At 26.8% G+C, this 19,438-nt stretch overlaps 1 protein-coding gene across 11 annotated transcripts in view; it reads right to left on the bottom strand.

The window, feature by feature from the left end:
• bru3 (bruno 3) overlaps positions 1 to 12,291 on the bottom strand; it is a 339,939-nt gene extending 327,648 nt beyond the window's left edge. Inside the window, exon 1 of one of the 11 annotated variants that reach the window (XM_065502879.1) lies at positions 11,701 to 12,291. Coding sequence is in view for 9 of the 11 variants with exons in the window: in XM_065502877.1 (XP_065358949.1) it covers positions 4,647 to 4,706 (60 nt within the window). In the remaining 2 variants the exon portion in view is untranslated. Of the gene's footprint in view, positions 1 to 4,646; positions 4,961 to 11,700 lie in introns of those variants that run through there. The other 10 variants (XM_065502873.1, XM_065502877.1, XM_065502872.1 and 7 more) reach the window with 10 other exon arrangements.
• Between the last annotated feature and the right edge of the window lie 7,147 nt (positions 12,292 to 19,438).

Genomic DNA, 19,438 nt, shown 5'->3' with positions numbered 1-19,438 from the left:
ATTGGTTCAACATAAAATTTTTATTATTTTCTTTTTGATTATAATTCATGTAGATTATTACTATAATTTGATAGAAAAATAAATAATTTTTTTTAAAATTTCCAAAATTTATATTTCCCTAAATTTTGCTTCTTCAAAATTTAAAATTCCATATCATGGGTTCCTAATGAAATTTTAAAAAATGTTCCTATTGATTATGAATCACATGGGTTATTACTATAATTGCGTAGAAAAATAAATAATTTGTTAAAAAATTTTAAATTTTTGAAATTTGTATTTCCACCAATTTTGTTTTCTAAAATATTAAAAATTAATATTTTGATTTCTAAACATAACATTTAAAATTTTATTTTTGATTTTGAATCGTCTGAATGATTACTATAATTTGATAGCAAAAGAAACAATTTTATACAAAATTTTAAATTTTATGAAATTTGTATTTATGCAAATTTTGGTATATAATTTCTAAATCACTCCCAAAGTTGTTCTCTACTATTATGAAAATTCATAGCAAAACAAAAAAAACATACAAACAATGATAGAAAAAAACTTACTACAGAAACTACTTAAAGTATATAAATATTTTATTTAAGGGTATGTTTTATGCTAGCACTACTTCTTATACTTTTACAGCCGCCGCCACCACCACCAAAACCATCATCATCATCTTAACCATTATTGTTATTAAAAATCCCAGACCGCCAACCGCTTTTGCAACAAAAGCATTACAACAATTATTGTGTACAATTTTTGTGCGTTTTTTTCTGGTTTATTTTTGCTTTTAGTGCTTTTTGTTTTTGTTGTGCCAAATGCCGTTAGCAGTGTAATAAAAATGTCAACTCTAATATAAGACCTCTCGTATTTAACGCTTAAATATATGCCTACATCGTTATTTTTCTTTATTTTTTTTTCGCACAATGGCACACTAAAACAGTACTGTATTTACTTACACATTTACAGATTTTTGCATTAGAGTAAATGAAGGAAAAGCCTAATGTATAACAATAAGGATGTGTATAAGGGAACCAGGAAAAATAACAACAAAAAAAACTAAGTATAAATTGCAAAAAGCAATGAAATGAATGTGTAACAGGAAGTATGTAATATTTATTAATAAAATATCAACACTATAGGAGATGAATGAAAGGGAAGGTAAGCTAAGTGGCTTCAAGTGGTATAAATAAGGAAACTAGAAATTAAACAATTTTAATTTTTATTACTACAACTTCCCCACCAATTTTGTTTATTCAAATTTTGAAAATCCATATCTTGGGTTGTAAAAAGAATTTAAAAATTCTTCTTTCTTATTTTGAATCCTATGATTTACTGCTATTATTTCAAATAAGAAAAATATGATTTTCAAAAATTTGAATTTTTTTTGGAAATTTTTATTACGACCACTTCCCCACCAATTTTGGTTTTTGAAAATTTGAAAATCCATATAAGGGGAACTAAATAGAATTTTTAAACTTTTCCTTTTCAGTCTGAATAAGAGGATCAACTGCTATTTTTTTAAATAAAAAATTTAATAAATTTTTTGGAATTGAAAAACATACAAAACTTTTATTTATTTTTAATTTTAAACCTTAAACTATGCTTTACTTTTCTGATTTTTATATAAATTTCTCTTAAATGTCTCTTTGTAGTTGTGGTGTATACTTCCCCCTATTCTGCATTTTGCTTTTATAAGTTTGTGTTTATATACACTTGTATGCTAATATTATGGCATGTGTATGTATATTAAATTTGTGCCATTGTTTAGTGTATATATTTAGTTGATTGTATGAGAATATTGTATACACTTGTATCGTATTGTATGTATGTGTTAACAATAAACAAGGTACTTACATATAAAATTATTAGCTATTAAGAACAGAGATTTTTTCCCTGCTTTTTTCAATGCTGTTGATTTAATATAAATGTTTATTAAAGAGAGCACAGAGTATTAAAAGATTTTGAGAGGAATTTCTGAAGTAATACTAATGAAAATAGAATATGTGAAAAGTAAAGGAATTTGGAAAATGAATTGAAGATAAAAGAAGAAATGTTTAGTTTATGTTAAAGAACTTTTAAGAAACTTGTTTTTTTAATATTCCATCTTTTTCTTAAGATTTCATTAGTGACTTTTATTTTAGAAAATTGCTGTTAATATTTTATTATGGCAACATCTGTTATATAGCTTTTGAAATCATCTTAATTTACGCCGTCTATGTTAAATATTTATTTATGTATACCCACTTTAAAGCCCCTAAAAATATGCAAATTTTGTTGGTTATTTTGTAAACATAAAAATGTATAAAAGAAAATATAAATTTTTGCTGTTTATTTTCTTAAAACCTAACAACAATTCAAGACAAAAATCAAAAAAAAGGAAACCCTTTTGAAAAAAAAGCCCAAGCAAACAAAACAAAAATTTAAATAAAAATCAAAGGCCTAACAACAAATGGCTTAAACCCTTGTTAATATATGTTAACGACTTTGCTCTAAATTTAAAAAAAAAGGCAAACAAAATATACACAACATTTCAAAATCTTACAATCAAGCAAAAAAAGTGACAACAAAAATAATAAAAAAAAACACAAAATTAAACTCTAACAACCCAAAAATTCACACACTGTAACAAAAACATATCTACATACATATAAGTAAAATTGTAAAATCCCAGCCACCATAGACCAAACAAAAAACAAAGAACTGTTACCAGCTTAAGGGAAGTGGTGGATTTTTAATAAGATATTGTACAATACAAAAATCCTAAAAAAGAAAACATACAAACAATGTGTGTCATCGATTCTCTAGGCAAGTGTAAACAGCCATACCGCCAGCCAGCCAGCCAGACACATACCACTAAAGCTGTGTTTATGGAAATCGTGGAACATCCCCTTATAACTTGAGGAAAATCTAACACACAGACAATAGTGCTGACATACGCACAATATGACAACAACAACCAAAAAAAACATACAAACAAAAAATCGAAGTGGTATAAAAAAAAACTTGTCTAAAAACATTTGTAGGCTCTGTTTTGGTTTAACTTTTTTCTGATGAGTTTTTTTTGTTACTGTCAAGTTTAGTTAACAATAGAAAATCTAGAAGAGTGTGGAAAAATACTGTTTTTTTTAAATACACTGAAATGCTTTTTTAAGCAACTAAAAATAGGCTTTAAATTTCTATACTAAGGTATTAGGAAGGAAAACAAACAAAAAAGTTTAACAAAAATGGTCAACATGTAGGTTTTAACAGAAAAATCGATTTTAAATAAATATTGGAAAAAAGTTGATGAGAATTTTCAAGGAACTTAGAGTTCTAGCAAACAGACTAAATGAAGGATCTGTTACGCTTTAAATATGTATTAAATTTCATAAATATTTTCACCCAAATAGAAAATGTGCTTTTTATGCCTAGGTAGGCTAGTATATCAATCTTGGTGTTACGGGTTCGATTCCCATCCAGAGACTTTCATCTATTTCACTACTACGGGCTTACGGTCTTTGCAACTGTGCTCGGTAAATTCGTTAGAACATAATTTGTAATTGTATTGTAATATTAAATAATTTGAATACATTGGAAATTTAATAAAATATCTCTAAATTATTAATTTCTTATTTAAACAAATATTTATAATTAAAAACATGATTAAAAATATAAAAAAATATTTAATAAGGAATCCTAGCCGGCGCTTTATACTTGTGTAATCTGTTAATTTAGTTTAAATATGTTTGAATTCTACAGCAGAAGCTAGAAAAATCTTATAAAATATTTATCCATTTCCTCCTAAATATTTCTTAAAGGAAAAATATTTATTTTTATTTCAAATAAGCTTTTTCCATGTCAAATATGCAAATATTCTTTTTAATTTAGCATATTATGGTTTAAAACTCTAATTTCATAGTCAGAAAACTAAGCTTTAAACAAATTTGAAAATTTTGGAATTTCAACTTCCCCTCCAATTTTGGTTTTGGCCCCCATAACTATGCTTTAATAACTTAATATGTATTTAGCTTGGATTACTAAATTTATTCATGTTTTTTTTCTTTTTGGCAAAAAATTTGTTTTTGTCAAACAAACATAATGAAATGATTAATTATCAAGCTTAACCACAAAATACAAAGACAAAATCCAATAACCTTGGTTAAGGGAAATGGCAAAAACACTAGATATTTATACATAAAGAACTTAAATGAAGATATCAGAGATAGCAAAATACCCGGTAGACAAACTCATAAAATTGTAATAAACAAACTCCCCTGGACCCCCTGACAAACAACAACAATGAGGATGATGTTAATATAGATATTGTTGTTATTTCATAGTTTGTTTATAACTATATCTTTTCAATTTTTGTGTTTTTTTTGGGGGGGGGGGGTTTAAATCTGTTTGTGTGTTATGTTACAGGGAGACAAAAAGTCACATATTATGTTGTCATTACGTGACTACAAACACAAGATTTATTACAGAGTTTTTGCTCAATTTGGTAAAATGTATGTGTGTTTTTTCCAAGTTTTAATATTTTATTTTTCTTGATATGTATAATGTGTATTATATTTTCATTTTATTTTTTTTTGGATATTTTATGGCAAAGTCTGCTAATAATACGTTTATATTTTTTTTTTGCTTTATTTTGTATTATGAAAATTTATACTCACAGTAACTTGTTGAGCAAACTCAACCTTCGGCTGACCGACCAATTCAATAATATGAACCATATGGAATGATTTGTTGGTAAAACGTTTGCCAAAATAAACAATTACTTTTTTTCTTTCTTTTATTTTTGGCTGTTTAAAATTATTTTTGATGGTTTTTCTTTTATTTTTTATTTCAAAGAGGATTTTTCTTAATACACTTTTTTGTTGTTGTTTAAATTTTAACACTTACACTTTAAAAAGTTTCACTGTTTTTTTTTTAGTAATATATTTCAAAATGTTTTATTTCATTTAAATTTTAGTTAAAAATTTTCTAAAAAAATTTTCTGAGTTATTTTTTGATGTTGGTTTTAGTTTTGATTTTTAGTTTTAGGTGTATTAGTTTTGGTTTTTCTGTTTATTATTTTTCATTAAATATTTCTGTATTGTTGTTCTTTTGTTTTTGGTTGCCTGCAGCTTTTGATGTCGATTTACACTTTGAAAAATACCAAGCAGATGAAAAGAGAGAAGAACAAAAATTATAGGCGTTTTATTATGAATAATTTTTTTTTTTTTGGTTTTGGGTTTTGTTTAAAATTGTAGTCTAATGATTGATTTAAACTATAGCAACATAAATAAATAAATAATGAAATAGAAAAATAAATTGTTTAAATAAATGTAGTGCTAAATAATACTAAAAACTAAAAGTGTTTGAAATTGGAAAAGGAGAGCACACGAAATGTATTTAAGATAAATGAAATGTAAATAAAGAAATTTAATGGATTTTTGTGGAATTATCGAGAAAAGTGTTTGAAAATAAAATGTTTGCTTAATGTTTTCGTTTTCAAAGTATTATTTCATGATTTTTTTTTGTTAGTTAAGGCCTTTTAATTTTCTGAAATTGGAAATTTCTACAATGTTAATTTGAGGTCTTATTCAGAAAATATCCGACTTTTGCCAAGCATTTATTCTACTGAAACTTATGGGGTATCAATATATCTGAGATATTCATGACAATTTTAGCATTAGAGATCATCAGAATTAGTCCAGAAATGGCTGGGCTATAAAAATACCAGGAATATTTAAATTTCAAAATCAAATTGTCATTCCGTTTTTAACAAATCAAAATATTTGTCCCAGACCCACATTAGTATATATATTCTGGGTCCTCAAAAGATTCTAAGACGACCAAACTATGTCCGTCTCTCTGTTGAAAACACGATATGATCCTAAAGAATGGATATAGTTGGCTAGCTGTTTTTTGGAATTGAAAATAGACAATAGCGGTCCATGATTTCACATAGCCCCCATACAAATGTCACCCCGGAAAAATTTGCAAAAGGAAGTAAGTAACTGTCAATTAATTTTAGAGTACATTTGGTTAAATACAATTCATTTAATTTTATTTTTTTAGCATAGAAAAGGCCATTATTATTTCTACTATTATTTCAGATTTATAAATTTTATTATAAGTGAAAAACAAATAGATTCAAAATTAATAAAGTTGACTATTTATTTTAAATTTCGTATCATAAGACAAATATGAAATAGAATATTGTTTAATTATTTTAAAATAAGATTTTTGTTTTTTTACAAAAAAAATTTCTTTTTGTTTTTAAATTTTTATGTTTTTTTTTATTATTTCACGGAAAAATATTTCCAGTTGCATAAATATATGTGTTTTAAAACTCTTTTAGCATATCTCAGATAATACGGAAAAAAACAAAATTTCTGTTTTGTCAATTTAAAACAAAAACAAATTAGAGAGCTATATTTGGCTGTGCCGAATCTTATATACCCTTCACTAAATTATACTTCAAAATAAAAATTTTAATTATTTTTAGATAAACAAAATTTATTTTTTGTTTCCAAAGTTGTTTTTTTCAAATTATTAAATTTTTTTGGAAATTTTATAATTTTTTTTTATTAAATTTAAAAAAATTTTTTTTTTTTTTTTATAATTTTTTTTTTTTTGAAATATCTATCATTAGATATCCATATTGTCTCTGTTAATGACTTAGTAATCCAGATATAGGTCAAAAATCGAGGTTGTCCTGGGTTTTTCCTCATATCTCAGCCATTTGTGTACCGATTTTGCTGATTTTAAATAGGAAACTTCTCGAAAGCATGTCTGACAGAATTATTAAAGATTTTGATCCCTAAGATATCTGGGGTCTTCAGAAAATTTATTTCAACAAACAGATGGACAGACAGACAGACGGACATGGCTTAATCGACTCCGCTATCTATAAGGATCCAGAATATATATACTTTATAGGGTCGGAAAATTATATTGTGGAAATTACAAACGTAATGACAAACTTATATATACCCTTCTCACGATATGTTCTTTTTTGGTTAGGCTGATAGTTTTTAAAATTGTTTAGATTAAATGCCAAAAAAAAGAAGCTACTACTGCTTAAATTGCAATTTTAAGTCTCGAAATGGATCATTTAGCAGATTCAAAAATTAAATTCAAAAATATTCTGTTTTTAAAAAATAAATTTTCAAAAGTAAATATTATTCATAAACTTATTTTTGGACTCACTTTGCTCGATCAGCAGTTCAAATCAAATATCATAAGATATTTTCAAATTATTCCCATACAGATATTTTGCGATCCACTATTCATTTGTTAATGAGTATTTGGCACTTAAATATTTATACGAATTTTTTTCAAAACTTTATTTGTTGATACTAGTTTATTTAGTTTATTTTATTATTAAGGCCTAAATTTAGCAAAGGTTTATAAGACAGATTTTTGAAAAATCTAAAAAGTAGACTGACTATATTATTGTTATAATTTCACTAAAATTGCCTTTAGAAGTTTGAAAATATAGGATAATTTTTAAAATTTTATGACAATTCATAAAAGTTAAAGAAAATTTGGAGAATTTAAAAATATTTAAAAGTTAATGAAAATTTTGAAATTTGAGAATTTTAAAAATTTTTGTATGATAATTTGATTAATTTAGAAATTTTTTAAATTTTACAAAAATGGGAATATTTGTTTAACAAATATTCAAAACAAATATAAATTGAAATTTTACAAAAATGTTTAATTTTGATAAAAATTTTGAAAAAAGAAAAAAAAAATTATTTTGAAAATTTGATAAAAATTTTATGACAATTCATAAAGTTAAAGAAAATTTAGAGAATTTAAAAATATTTAAAAGTTAATGAAAATTTTGAAATTTGAGAATTTTAAAAATTTTTGTATATTAGAAGTTTAGAAATTTTTTAAATTGTACAAAAATGTAAATATTTGTTTAACAAATATAATTTGAAATTTTACAAAAATGTTTAATATTGATAAAAATTTTGAAAAAAGAAAAAAAAATTATTTTGAAAATTTGATAAAACTTTTAATATTCTTAAAATTTAATGAATAGATTGAAATTTTAAGAAAACTTTGATGAACATTTTAAATATTATGAAGATTGTAATATTTAATGAAAATTTTAAAAATTGTAAAATTAATATTTTGAAATATAGGGAAATGTGAAAATCTGTTAATATTATGAAATTTAATGAATAGATTGAAATTTTAAAAAATTTTAAATTTAATAAAAAATATGAAAATTTTAAATTTTATGAATATTGTAAAAATTAATGAAAATTTTGAAAACTGATGAATATTGTGAAATTTAATGAAAATTATGAAATTTTATGAAAATTATGATTATTGTGAAAATTAATGAAAATTTTGAAAACTGATGAAAATTGTGAAATTTTATGATTATTGTGAAATTTAATGAAAATTTTAAAATTTAATGAAAATTTTAAAATTTAATGAAAATAATGAAATTTAATGAACATTTTGAAATTGGATGAAAATTTTAAATTTTATGATAATGTAAATTTAATGAAAATTTTAAATTTCCGATAATATGTTTCACATTATGAAATTTGATAGAAATCGTGAAGAGTGAAATATTTCTAATTGAATTTTGAGTATTTTCAAAATAATATTGAAACAATTATTTTCAAATTTTAAAAGTTTTCGCACCATTTCCATGAAAAGAATTCTTCAATTTTAAAAAATATGAAAATTTTGAAATTTCTTTAAATCACGTGAAAGAAATTAAAAAAGAATTTGATAAAAATTTGAATTTGATGAAATAATATTGAAAAAATTATTTTCAAATTTAAAAGTTTTAAAAAATTATGAAAATTTTTGAAATTTCTTTAAATCAAGTGAATGAAATTTAAAAAGAATTTGATGAAAATTTGCACATTTAGAAAAGTGAATGAACATTTTAAAAGTAAATTAATTTATTTTATAGCACAATAAGCATTTTAGTTTGACTTCAAGTTGAAAGCAAGTGAAATTCAAGCCTTGAATTCAGTGACAAGCAATTAAATTTAAATTGTAATACACTTTATATCAATAGCATTGTCCAGTAAAAAGGAATCATAAATTCAAGCCACAAGTTTTTAAATAATTGTTCAAGTTTAAACATAATTATATTTGAAGTCAAGTAAAATTCCAACAAAATATTCAAGTGCTTGAATTTTTTGGACTTATTGGAAGGTATTTCAAAAAGTATATCTAATATTTTTTAATATATAATACATTTATTGTGTATTTAAAAATAATATCAAAGAACTATCATTTTTTATTAAATGCAAGCATTTCTTTTTAAATATCCTAAAACTATACTATACTTTTTTAATAAAAAAGCTTGAAATTCCTAATAATTTACAGTTTTCGAACGACTTTTGTTTGCTTTCTTATATTTCTAGCATAATTATCGAAGACTTTTTATTCGTTATTAAATTCAACAATTTTTTCTCATAAACTTTTGAAGAATACCTAAACTCATGATCGCTTTAGTTAATAGCCCAAAAGTATACAACATTTCAAAAGGAATTGTTAAAATGTCAAATTTTTACATTCCATTTTTTTTACTTTTTTTGTATTACTAGCATAATTTCCTATAACTAAACAACTGTTTAAGTAAATTTATATAAGATTTCCTCAATTCAATCACTCTTTACTAAAGAGCCTAAAAGAAGACTACATTTTTATACAAAATTTTAAAAATTATTACATCAAACTCTTGTAAAAGACCTGTTAGTTTTGAAGCTATAAGTTTTTTGAAAATAAAGAGATTTCTTAGAATTTCTTGAATGCTAATATTTTTCACTAAATATTCAAAAATTTGTCTAAAATTTCTTAATTTTTTTTCAGATTTCTAATAATTAAAATGTTGTTGTTAAATTTCTTATATTTTTGTCATAATTTTCTGAAGATTTGAAACAGATTTTTAAACGTTAGCTACTTTTTTCGTGAATTATTTTGTGGTTTCTGAGCTTCAATCACTCATTACTAAAGAGCCTAAAAGTGGGCAAGATTTTTTAAACGTATTTTTTTACCATGTCGTAATATTGGTTTTTTACATTTTTCAAAATAAAAAACCTTATTCTCCTAAATTAAAAGCAAAAATTCAAGAGCAGACAGACCAAAGTTTGGCTTTAAATTCATAATTACTGGATTGAACATGACTTTTTATTTATTTTCTTATAATGATTTTCATAATTTTCTAACTATTTTACGTTAAGTTTTTTTAAATTAAACTACTTTTTCTCATGAACTTTTTAAGATTTCTTAACTTCAATCAGTCTTTACTAAACAGCCTAAATGTAGGCAACATTTTTTATAAAAATGATTAAAAATTCGAATAGTTAATTAATATTTTTAAAACGACTTTAATTAAATTGTTAGATGCCTTGATAAATCTCTTTCTCTTAAACTATTTACGATTTCATAAATTCAAGCTTTTGTTACCAAAAAAGACAAGACCAGACAAGACTTTTTCTCATACATTTTTTTATGGTTTACTAAAGAGCCTAAAAGTAGGCAACATTTTTTTTTATAAAAATGCATTACTTAACTAGACGAATCTTTTGACAGCAAAAATAAAATAAAACTGTCCACATGTTGGAAAAATTGTAAAGAAATTTGTTTTTTAATTACTTTGGCTAGGATAGGCCGTATTTGCTGAATAAAAGCATAGACAAGGAAACTATACAAATTGGTCAACAACATACATCCTTTAAAGAAAACTTCTGTTTAGTTTCTTATGTCTTTTTTTCCATAATTTCCTAAATCCCTTTAAGATTTACTAGTGAAATTTCAAAATTTTCAAAAATTTTTTTTTTTTTGTAAATTCTCCTTTTTTTTAATTATTTCTTTGCTATAAACCTAAATTCCTTTATTTCTAACTAAACTCTAAAACACTTTTTCTAATTTAAAATATTTTATATGAAAATAGCTTAAAAGCCTTAACATATGTTACCTTTTATGTTGAGTTAAACACGTTGCTTTTGAACAACCAAATGTAGGTTATAATATTTTAAACACTTTATTCTTCCAGTTTTCTTAATTCCAAATTCTCCATTTTCAATTAATTCTTAGTCATTTAAACATTTACCTTCAATCCATTAACAAAATTATATATATTTCACTATGGTTTGAAAGAAAAATAAGCAAACACAAAGAGATATAAGAAACTTAAAGTAAACAAATTTAAACAAAATTGAGAAATGAAATTAAAATAAAATTTCCAATGTGTTTTTTATAAATTTTGAAAGTAAAGCATGCTTTTTTTTTAAAATAAACAATTGAAAATTAAACACATACACACAAAGATTTGGTAAAATAAACTCAGGCACTCACACTTACAAACTTTAAAGATTTCAAATTCAAATCTTTGCACTCACACACCCACAATAATTAAAGACTACTACTCTCTGTATATAGTAAGAAAAAATAACACAAGAATTTCAATTCAAATAAAATTGAAAACACTTGAAGTGAAAAACGAAATATGGTTGTTTATATTGAACCAAAAAAAAGAAAGAAAACGAAAAAAACTGTTTATTGTTGTTGTTAATACTAATGTTTTCAATTGATTTGTTTATAATTAAAACAATAGCAACAACGATTTTAAATAAGAAAATCATAAAATACAAATTCTATAAAAATAGATTTGAATTTTTGTTTTAAACAAAATAAATGAGAAAGAAATATTTCAAAAGTTATGTTTGATTTGGAATGGTTTGCTGTAAATACCGTTATTTGTTTGAAAGGTTGTTTGTTTGATGGTTGTTTTTTGTTGAGGTTTTTAATATTGGATTAATTAAGTTTAACTTTAATAATAATTTGTAATTTTTCTTTTAATATTAATAAATAGTTTTACACTTTATTTTGTAGCTTATTGGTTAAAAATTTATTTCAATATTTTATATGTATAGTTTGATTTTTTGCAATAAACTTTTTTATTTTTGTTATTATTACAATTTGCTTTATTTTTGAATTTATTAAACAATATTTTATTAATAATATTATGTTTGGTTTCATTAACTTTAATACAATAATTTTGTTTTTTAAAGATTTGAAAACTTTTGATGTTGTTTTTTATTTTAAATATTTTTTGTTCTCACACGTTTGTTAAAATATTTTTTTTTTTTTAGAGAATTTATAATTATAATACGGAAACTTTTGCTGACTTAACTACACAAAACTCAATTTCATACTGAAAAAGGACGGCAAACTCTAACAAGAAAAACACTAAAAAGCCAGTCAGTCGTCCAGTTGTTGTTATACAGACAGCCAGAAGCAGCAGCAGCAGCCAACCAGCCAGCCAGTCATATACAGCTATAGCCAAACACAACCCAACACAGAAAATCCAACCAAAATCAAATCAAACAAACGAGCCAGCCAGCTAGCCAACGAACGAACGAGCGAACGAACAAAATAACGTTCGTTAGTTACACCAACCAACACAATAACAACAAACAGACTGAACACGGTTTTGAATACAAACAAAACATCGAGAGAGAAAATACAGGAAAAACGAACGAATATTATTCGCAAAATATTTCTACGAACGAATTGATAATAACGAGTTGTTACAGTAATAGCAAAATGTTCGTTGGTTTCCCTATTTCATACGAATTGGAACAAAAAAAACATAGAAAATCCTATCAAACACGTTGCCTACATATTGCAACATTGTAAGGTGTATGTAATTTTGTTAGGCTTTAGTTTACAACATTTGACAGTCAAACAAACCCTTAATGTTTACAACATAACTTACATTATGATAATCTTCATGTAGATAAAGGGGTTGAAGTATGAAAATAGTACTCGCAATCGAAAAAAGTACTTTATTTTGGAGAACAAATTTACAGCAAAACTGATAAGATATTTATTTATATTTTAAACAATCAACCAATTCAAGTCAAGCTGCAGTATCGAAACAGCCAACATAAAACTCAAAGCTAAATTGTCAAAATCAGTCGTTGTGACAAGACTGTCCACTAGGGTTCCTAATTTCCCGGGAGGAAATTAAAAAAGACCATAACATTTTTATTCGAATAATTAGTCTTAGAATTTCACCAGCGTTTTAATAGAAGTATCAAATAACTCAATTTGATTGTACAATGTTGGCGCAACACTTTTAAAGGTTTATACTATAATAATGGCTTTTCACCGGTATTGTCACACACGTTGTTTTAATGGGTGTAAAATCCATAAATTATATTATTTTAGTAAACAACTTAAGAAATCCGACTATGTTAAATCTGGAAAACATGAGTAGTTCTTTTCGAAAGACACATTTCGCAATTCAGCTTGTATATAAACAAATTTAAACCACTATTATTGTTATTATTTTCTCTAAATATGAAGTTGTAATGTTAGAAGTACTAATAATTCCTTTAAGAACATACAATTTCAATTTGAGTCATTCTTAATGATCAAATTGATCTGCTGAGCTGAAAAATTGTAGATGAGTGACAAAAATTCGTTTATTTCAACCGTAATGCTTCTGTTGCTGTTTCCGAAAAAAAGTATTGGTTTAATGTAATTATTCGATTAGCAAAAATATGGCCTTTAAACAAATCAGAATATTGCAAATTTAAGAAGAAAACATATAAAGAAATTTCGGATAAAAATTTCTCGAAAATTTCTTAAAAAATAATCCCGGGAATTCCCGGCCAATTTTTCCCGCATAGGAAGCCTACTGTCCACTGAAGTTGAAATGTTAAAACTGCAAACAAACTCAGAAATTAGTTACAAAATTATAAACAAACTAGAACTGAAATATAACGTCAAATAGAACCTGAACTAGAACCTGAATTAGTACCTTAACTAGAAATGAACTAGAACCTGAACCTTAACTAGAAATGAAATAGAACCTGAACTAGAAGCTGAACTAGAACTCAACTATAACCTGAACTAGAACCTGAACAAGAAATTGAACTAGAACCTGAACTAGAAATGAACTACAACCAAAACTAGAACCTGAACTGGAACTTCAACTAGAATCTGAACTAGAAACTGAACTAGAACCTGAAATACAATCAAAACTAGAATAAGAAGTACAACCTGAACTAGAACCTGAACTATAACCTCAACAAGAACATGAACTTAAACCTGAACTACAACTTGAAATAATTAATTAGAAACTAAACTAAAAAGTGAAATAGAACCTGAAATAGAACCGGAACTAGAACCTGAATTAGAACCTGAACTAGAACCTGAACTAGAACCTGAACTAGAACCTGAACTAGAATCTGAACTAGAACCTGAATAAGAACCTGGACTAGAATGTGAATTAGAACTGAACTAGAACCTGAATAGAACCTGAATAGAACCTGAATAGAACCTGAACTAGAACCTCAACTAGAACCTGAACTAGAACCTGAACTAGAACATGAAATAGAACCTGAACTAGAACCTGAATCGAACCTGAAGTAGAACCTGAACTAGAACCTGAAATGAACCTGAACTAGAACCTGAACTAGAAGTGAGCTGGAACTGAACTGGAACCTGAACTAGAACCTGAGTTAGCACCTTAATTAGAACATGAACTAGAACTGAACTAGAACCTGAACTAGAACCTCAACTAGAACCTGAACTGGAATCTGAACTAGAACTGAGCTAGAACTGAACTAGAATCTGATCTAGTACCTGAACTAGAACCTGAACTAAAACCTGCAATAGAGCATGATCTAGAACCTGAACTAGAACCTGAATCGAACCTGCAGTAGAACCTGAACTAGAACCTGAATCGAACCTGAACTAGAAGTGAGCTGGAACTGAACTAGAACCTGAACTAGAACCTAAATTAGCACCTTAATTAGAACATGAACTAGAACTGAACTAGAACCTGAACTAGAACCTGAACTAGAACTAGAACCTGAACTAGAACCTGAACTAGAACCTGAACTAGAACCTGAACTAGAACCTGAACTAGAACCTGAACTAGAACCTGAACTAGAACCTGAGCTAGAACTGAGCTAGAACTGAGCTAGAACTGAACTAGAACCTGATCTAGTACCTGAACTAGAACCTGAACTAAAACCTGCAATAGAGCATGATCTAGAACCTGAAATAGAACCTGAACTAGAACCTGAATCGAACCTGCAGTAGAACCTGAACTAGAACCTGAATCGAACCTGAACTAGAAGTGAGCTGGAACTGAACTAGAACCTGAACTAGAACCTAAATTAGCACCTTAATTAGAACATGAACTAGAACTGAACTAGAACCTGAACTAGAACCTGAACTAGAACCTGAACTAGAACCTGAACTAGAACCTGAACTGGAATCTGAACTAGAACGTGAACTAGAACCTGAACTTGATCTAGAACTGAGCTAGAACTGAACTAGAACCTGAACTGGTACCTGAACTAGAACCTGCAATAGAGTATGATCTAGAACCTTAAATAGAACCTGAACTTGAACCTGAAGTAGAAACTGAACTAAAACCTGAACTAAAACCTGAACTTGAACCTGAACTAGAACCTGAACTAGAATCTGAACTCGAACTTGAACTTGAACTAGAACGTGAACTAGAACGTGAAATAGAAGTGAAATAGAACTGAACTAGAACCTGAACTACAACATGAACTGGAACCTGAACTAGAATCCGAACTACAACATGAACTGGAACCTGAACTAGAACCCGAACTAGAACCCGAACTAGAACCTGAACTAGAACCTGAAATAGAACCTAAACTAGAACCTGAATAGAACCTAAACTAGAACCTGAAATAGAACCTGAACTAGAACCTGAACTAAAACCTGAACTAGATCCCAAACTGGAGTCTGAACTAGAACCTGAACTAGAACTGAACTAGAACATGAAATAGAACATGATCTAGAACCTCAAAATAGAATCAGAACTAGAGCCTGAAGTAGAACCTGAACTAGAACCTGAACTAGAACCTGAACTAGAACCTGAACTAGAATCTGAACTAGAATCTGAACTAGAACCTGAACTAGAACTTGAACTAGAACCTGAACTAGAATCTGAACTAGAACCTGAACTAGAACCTGAACTAGAACCTGAACTAGAACCTGAACTGGAACTAAACAGTACAATTTGTTCACTCGTTGGAAAAAAATTTCAGTTGCAAAAAATATTTTGTCAAAAATTGGTCTGATGAAAATTTTTTTTTTAAATTTAATTAAAACTTTTATAGGCAAATTTATTATTTTTGTGAAAAAAAAATTTCGGCGCAATTTTTTTAATTATTGGTGAAAAGTTTTGTTAAATGTAACTGAAAATTTTATTGAAAAATTTATTTTCAAAACAAAAAAAATAAAATAAAAAAAAATTCAATGATTTTTCACCCAAAAATTTTTGTTACCGATTTTTTTCACCAAAAAAAAAGTACACTTATTATCCCCTTGATCAGAGAATGCATTGACGTGACCTGAAACTTGCCGGTAGCAAACTATATATTACATTTTCAAGGCTAGATTCTTTATTTACATTATATTTACATAAATACTATGAAAATATTTCGATCACTAATTAACAAAAAGTACCATTTTCATACGATTGATAACAATTCCCAATTTTCATCCCTGCCATCTACACAGAAAACAGCTGACAATCAAACAAACCCTAACTAAGATACTGCACAACTTGATAATCATACAACTAACTAATGATGAGAGGCCGTAGTGTGTTTTTGCTGTTGCTGGAGCATGCATCAAACATAAACACTCACAAGAACACTCTCCCACAGGCACTAAAAGAAAATTTTGGAAAATATTCGCTGATTCTCTTGGCATGCACAGCAACAACAACATCAACACACACAACAGCCAACATGTTACAAACAAACTAACTTGTAGAATTTCAGTCTAAAAATGCTAACAAAAACAAAATAAAGCAAAAATAAAAAACGGAAAAAAGGAATGAAAACAATAACAACATGCTCCAAAGAGAATTTCCAGTCTCACATCCATACATGTGAGTTGTTGTCTGTATGTAGAAAATGTACAATTTTCATTGAGTCGTCCTCGTCATCATCAGTCGGTGTTCGTCGTAGTTCGTTGTTGTTTAACTTAGTCGTGGTTGTAGTTGTAATTGTGTTATTTTAGTTGCTGTTGTTGTTGCTGTTGTTTGGTGGTGTTATGAACCCCTAAAAATGAATCTCTGTTATAGTTAAATTTCTCTGTTGTTATTGTTCTTGTTGTTGTTGTTGTTTATCGTACTAGTAGTCATTGCTGTTGTTGTTTATATTGTATGTTAGTATACTTTTTAATATTATTGTTGTTTTTTACTCTGAGCAGCTTGTTCTTCTTTTTTGATTTGCTTCTTCCTTTTGCATGTGTTCGGTCTTCTGCTTTTCGTCATTGTACATGTTGTTGTTGTTATAAAATTAAAAGAGTACCCTTTAAACATTTAGCGGGTGTTAGAAAGAAATGGCACTAGTTTTATTTTCCATTTGCTTGTTTTTCCTTCGTTTTGTTGTTTTATTTTTATTTTTGTTGTTTTTTTTTGCTGCTGTTGAAAAGAAAAACATTACAAATACAAATAAATGAAACAACAAAAACAACACGGCCAGAGAAAAAGGAAATTTGCCACAAAATGCAAAAACAAAAAGTGGAATAAAACAACAACAACAACAACTAGAACTAAATAACACAAAAAGAAGGTTGGCATTACTAACATTTTTATTAAATTGTTATTTAGAAAACAAAATTAAATAAATAAATTAAATTAATTTAAAAATAAAATGTTGTACATATTGAATTAATAATAAAATCTAAACAATCTCAAAAGGAAATCATTTTGTTTTGAGCTAAAGGATGTTGCTGGTATGTATTGGCTGAAGCGAAAAGTTTATGGAAATTAAAGGTGAACTAATTGTGCAATTAATTTGAAATGGAAATTGACATTTAATGTGATGAGTCCAATGGGAATAGAACAGAATTTAAATGCATTTTTAAGATATTTTAAAATTTACAATTTAAATTTTTTGGAAATTTTATTTTTAAATCTCAGCTTTTGAAAAATGTAATAGGGAAAATGTAGAAGTCGACACCCAACATCTGTATGGGTCAGAAGTAGACCTAGTTTATAACATGAAGGTGGAAGAATAGGCGGCGAAAACTCACATACGTAAGAAATCAGAAATCATGCAGATAAATTAGAAACACCTATCTTTTCCAATAACAAAGGACGACTCTGTTGTGATCATCATTGTAAATTTGGCTCAAATCGTATACTAGTTGGAGAATAATAAAACAAGGATTGATTAAAGCTCTTTCCATGTTCTATACCATGATATGGTATCCATATTAGTCTTAGTCTACCTTTAATCATACTTATAGTTGAGCTTCGGTTCTAGACTTAGTCTAACCTTAATTATAGTCATATCTAAGCTTGTATCGTAGGTCTTTATATAGTCTTAGTTGAGTTTCAATCGGTGCCAAGTTGAACTACAAATTTAGTCTTAGTTAAACTTTAATTCTAATTGTAGTTCATCATCAATGGCAAATATGTATATTTAGTCTTAGCTGACCTTCAATTTAAGTCTGGATTTTTATATACTTTTAGTTGAGCTTCAATCGTAGATCGTTATGTAGTTTCAGTTGAGCTTAAATAGATATTTAGTTGAGACTTAAAAGTAGTCTTAGTTGAGTTTCAATTGTAGATCTTTTTGTAGTATTAGTTGAGCTTCAATCGCAGTCTTACTTGAGCTTTAATAGTGGCTATTTATGTACTCTTAGTTGAGCTTTAATAGTAGTTTTAGTTGAACTTCAATCGTAGTCCTAGTTGAGCTTCAATCGTAGATCTTCATGTAGTCTTAGTTGAGTTTCAATCGTAGCCTTTGTTGAGCTTTAATAGTGGTCTTAGTCGAACTTCAATCATACTTAGTAATATTTTAGTATCAATCGTATATATTTATTTAGTCTTAGTTGAACTTCAATCGTAGATCTGTACGTAGTCTTAGCTAAGCTATAATCGCAGATCATTATGTAGTCTTAGTTAAACTTCAATCATAGTAATATTTGAGTATCAATAATACATAGATGTTTATGTAGTCTTAGTTGAGTTTCAATCGTCACTTAAATATTTATAATATTGAAATCTAAAACTTATTTACTGCACTTAAACTGGTGTAGTAATGACACTCTATAAATAGTTATCATTGATGTGAAACCTGATCATATCGTCGAGACCACATTTCCACTGCCAAATTTCTATATCAACATTTTTAATGATGGGTTTGACAACTGGATTAACTTCAACGCAATTTTAATGCAGACACAAGGTTTTCAAAGTTCCAGCCGACATTAGTTAATTGCGACACTCTTAAATAATTTGTTTGACTACCTGTAAAACAATCGGTCTGTGATCTACTAATATACCTCAGGATATATAATATACCTCTACCTCTACAAACCTCCTTATAATACCAACTACTAAACTACCTCTCAGAGATCCTTTCGAAAAGCAAAATAAATTCATGTTAATTTACAAGTCCTTGCCCCACATATT

This window comes from Calliphora vicina, chromosome 3 (assembly GCF_958450345.1).
Source record: "Calliphora vicina chromosome 3, idCalVici1.1, whole genome shotgun sequence".
In the NCBI taxonomy this organism is placed as follows: domain Eukaryota; kingdom Metazoa; phylum Arthropoda; class Insecta; order Diptera; family Calliphoridae; genus Calliphora; species Calliphora vicina.
The sequence above is the reverse complement of the archived record's forward strand: the minus strand, read 5'-3'. Positions and strand labels throughout refer to the sequence as shown.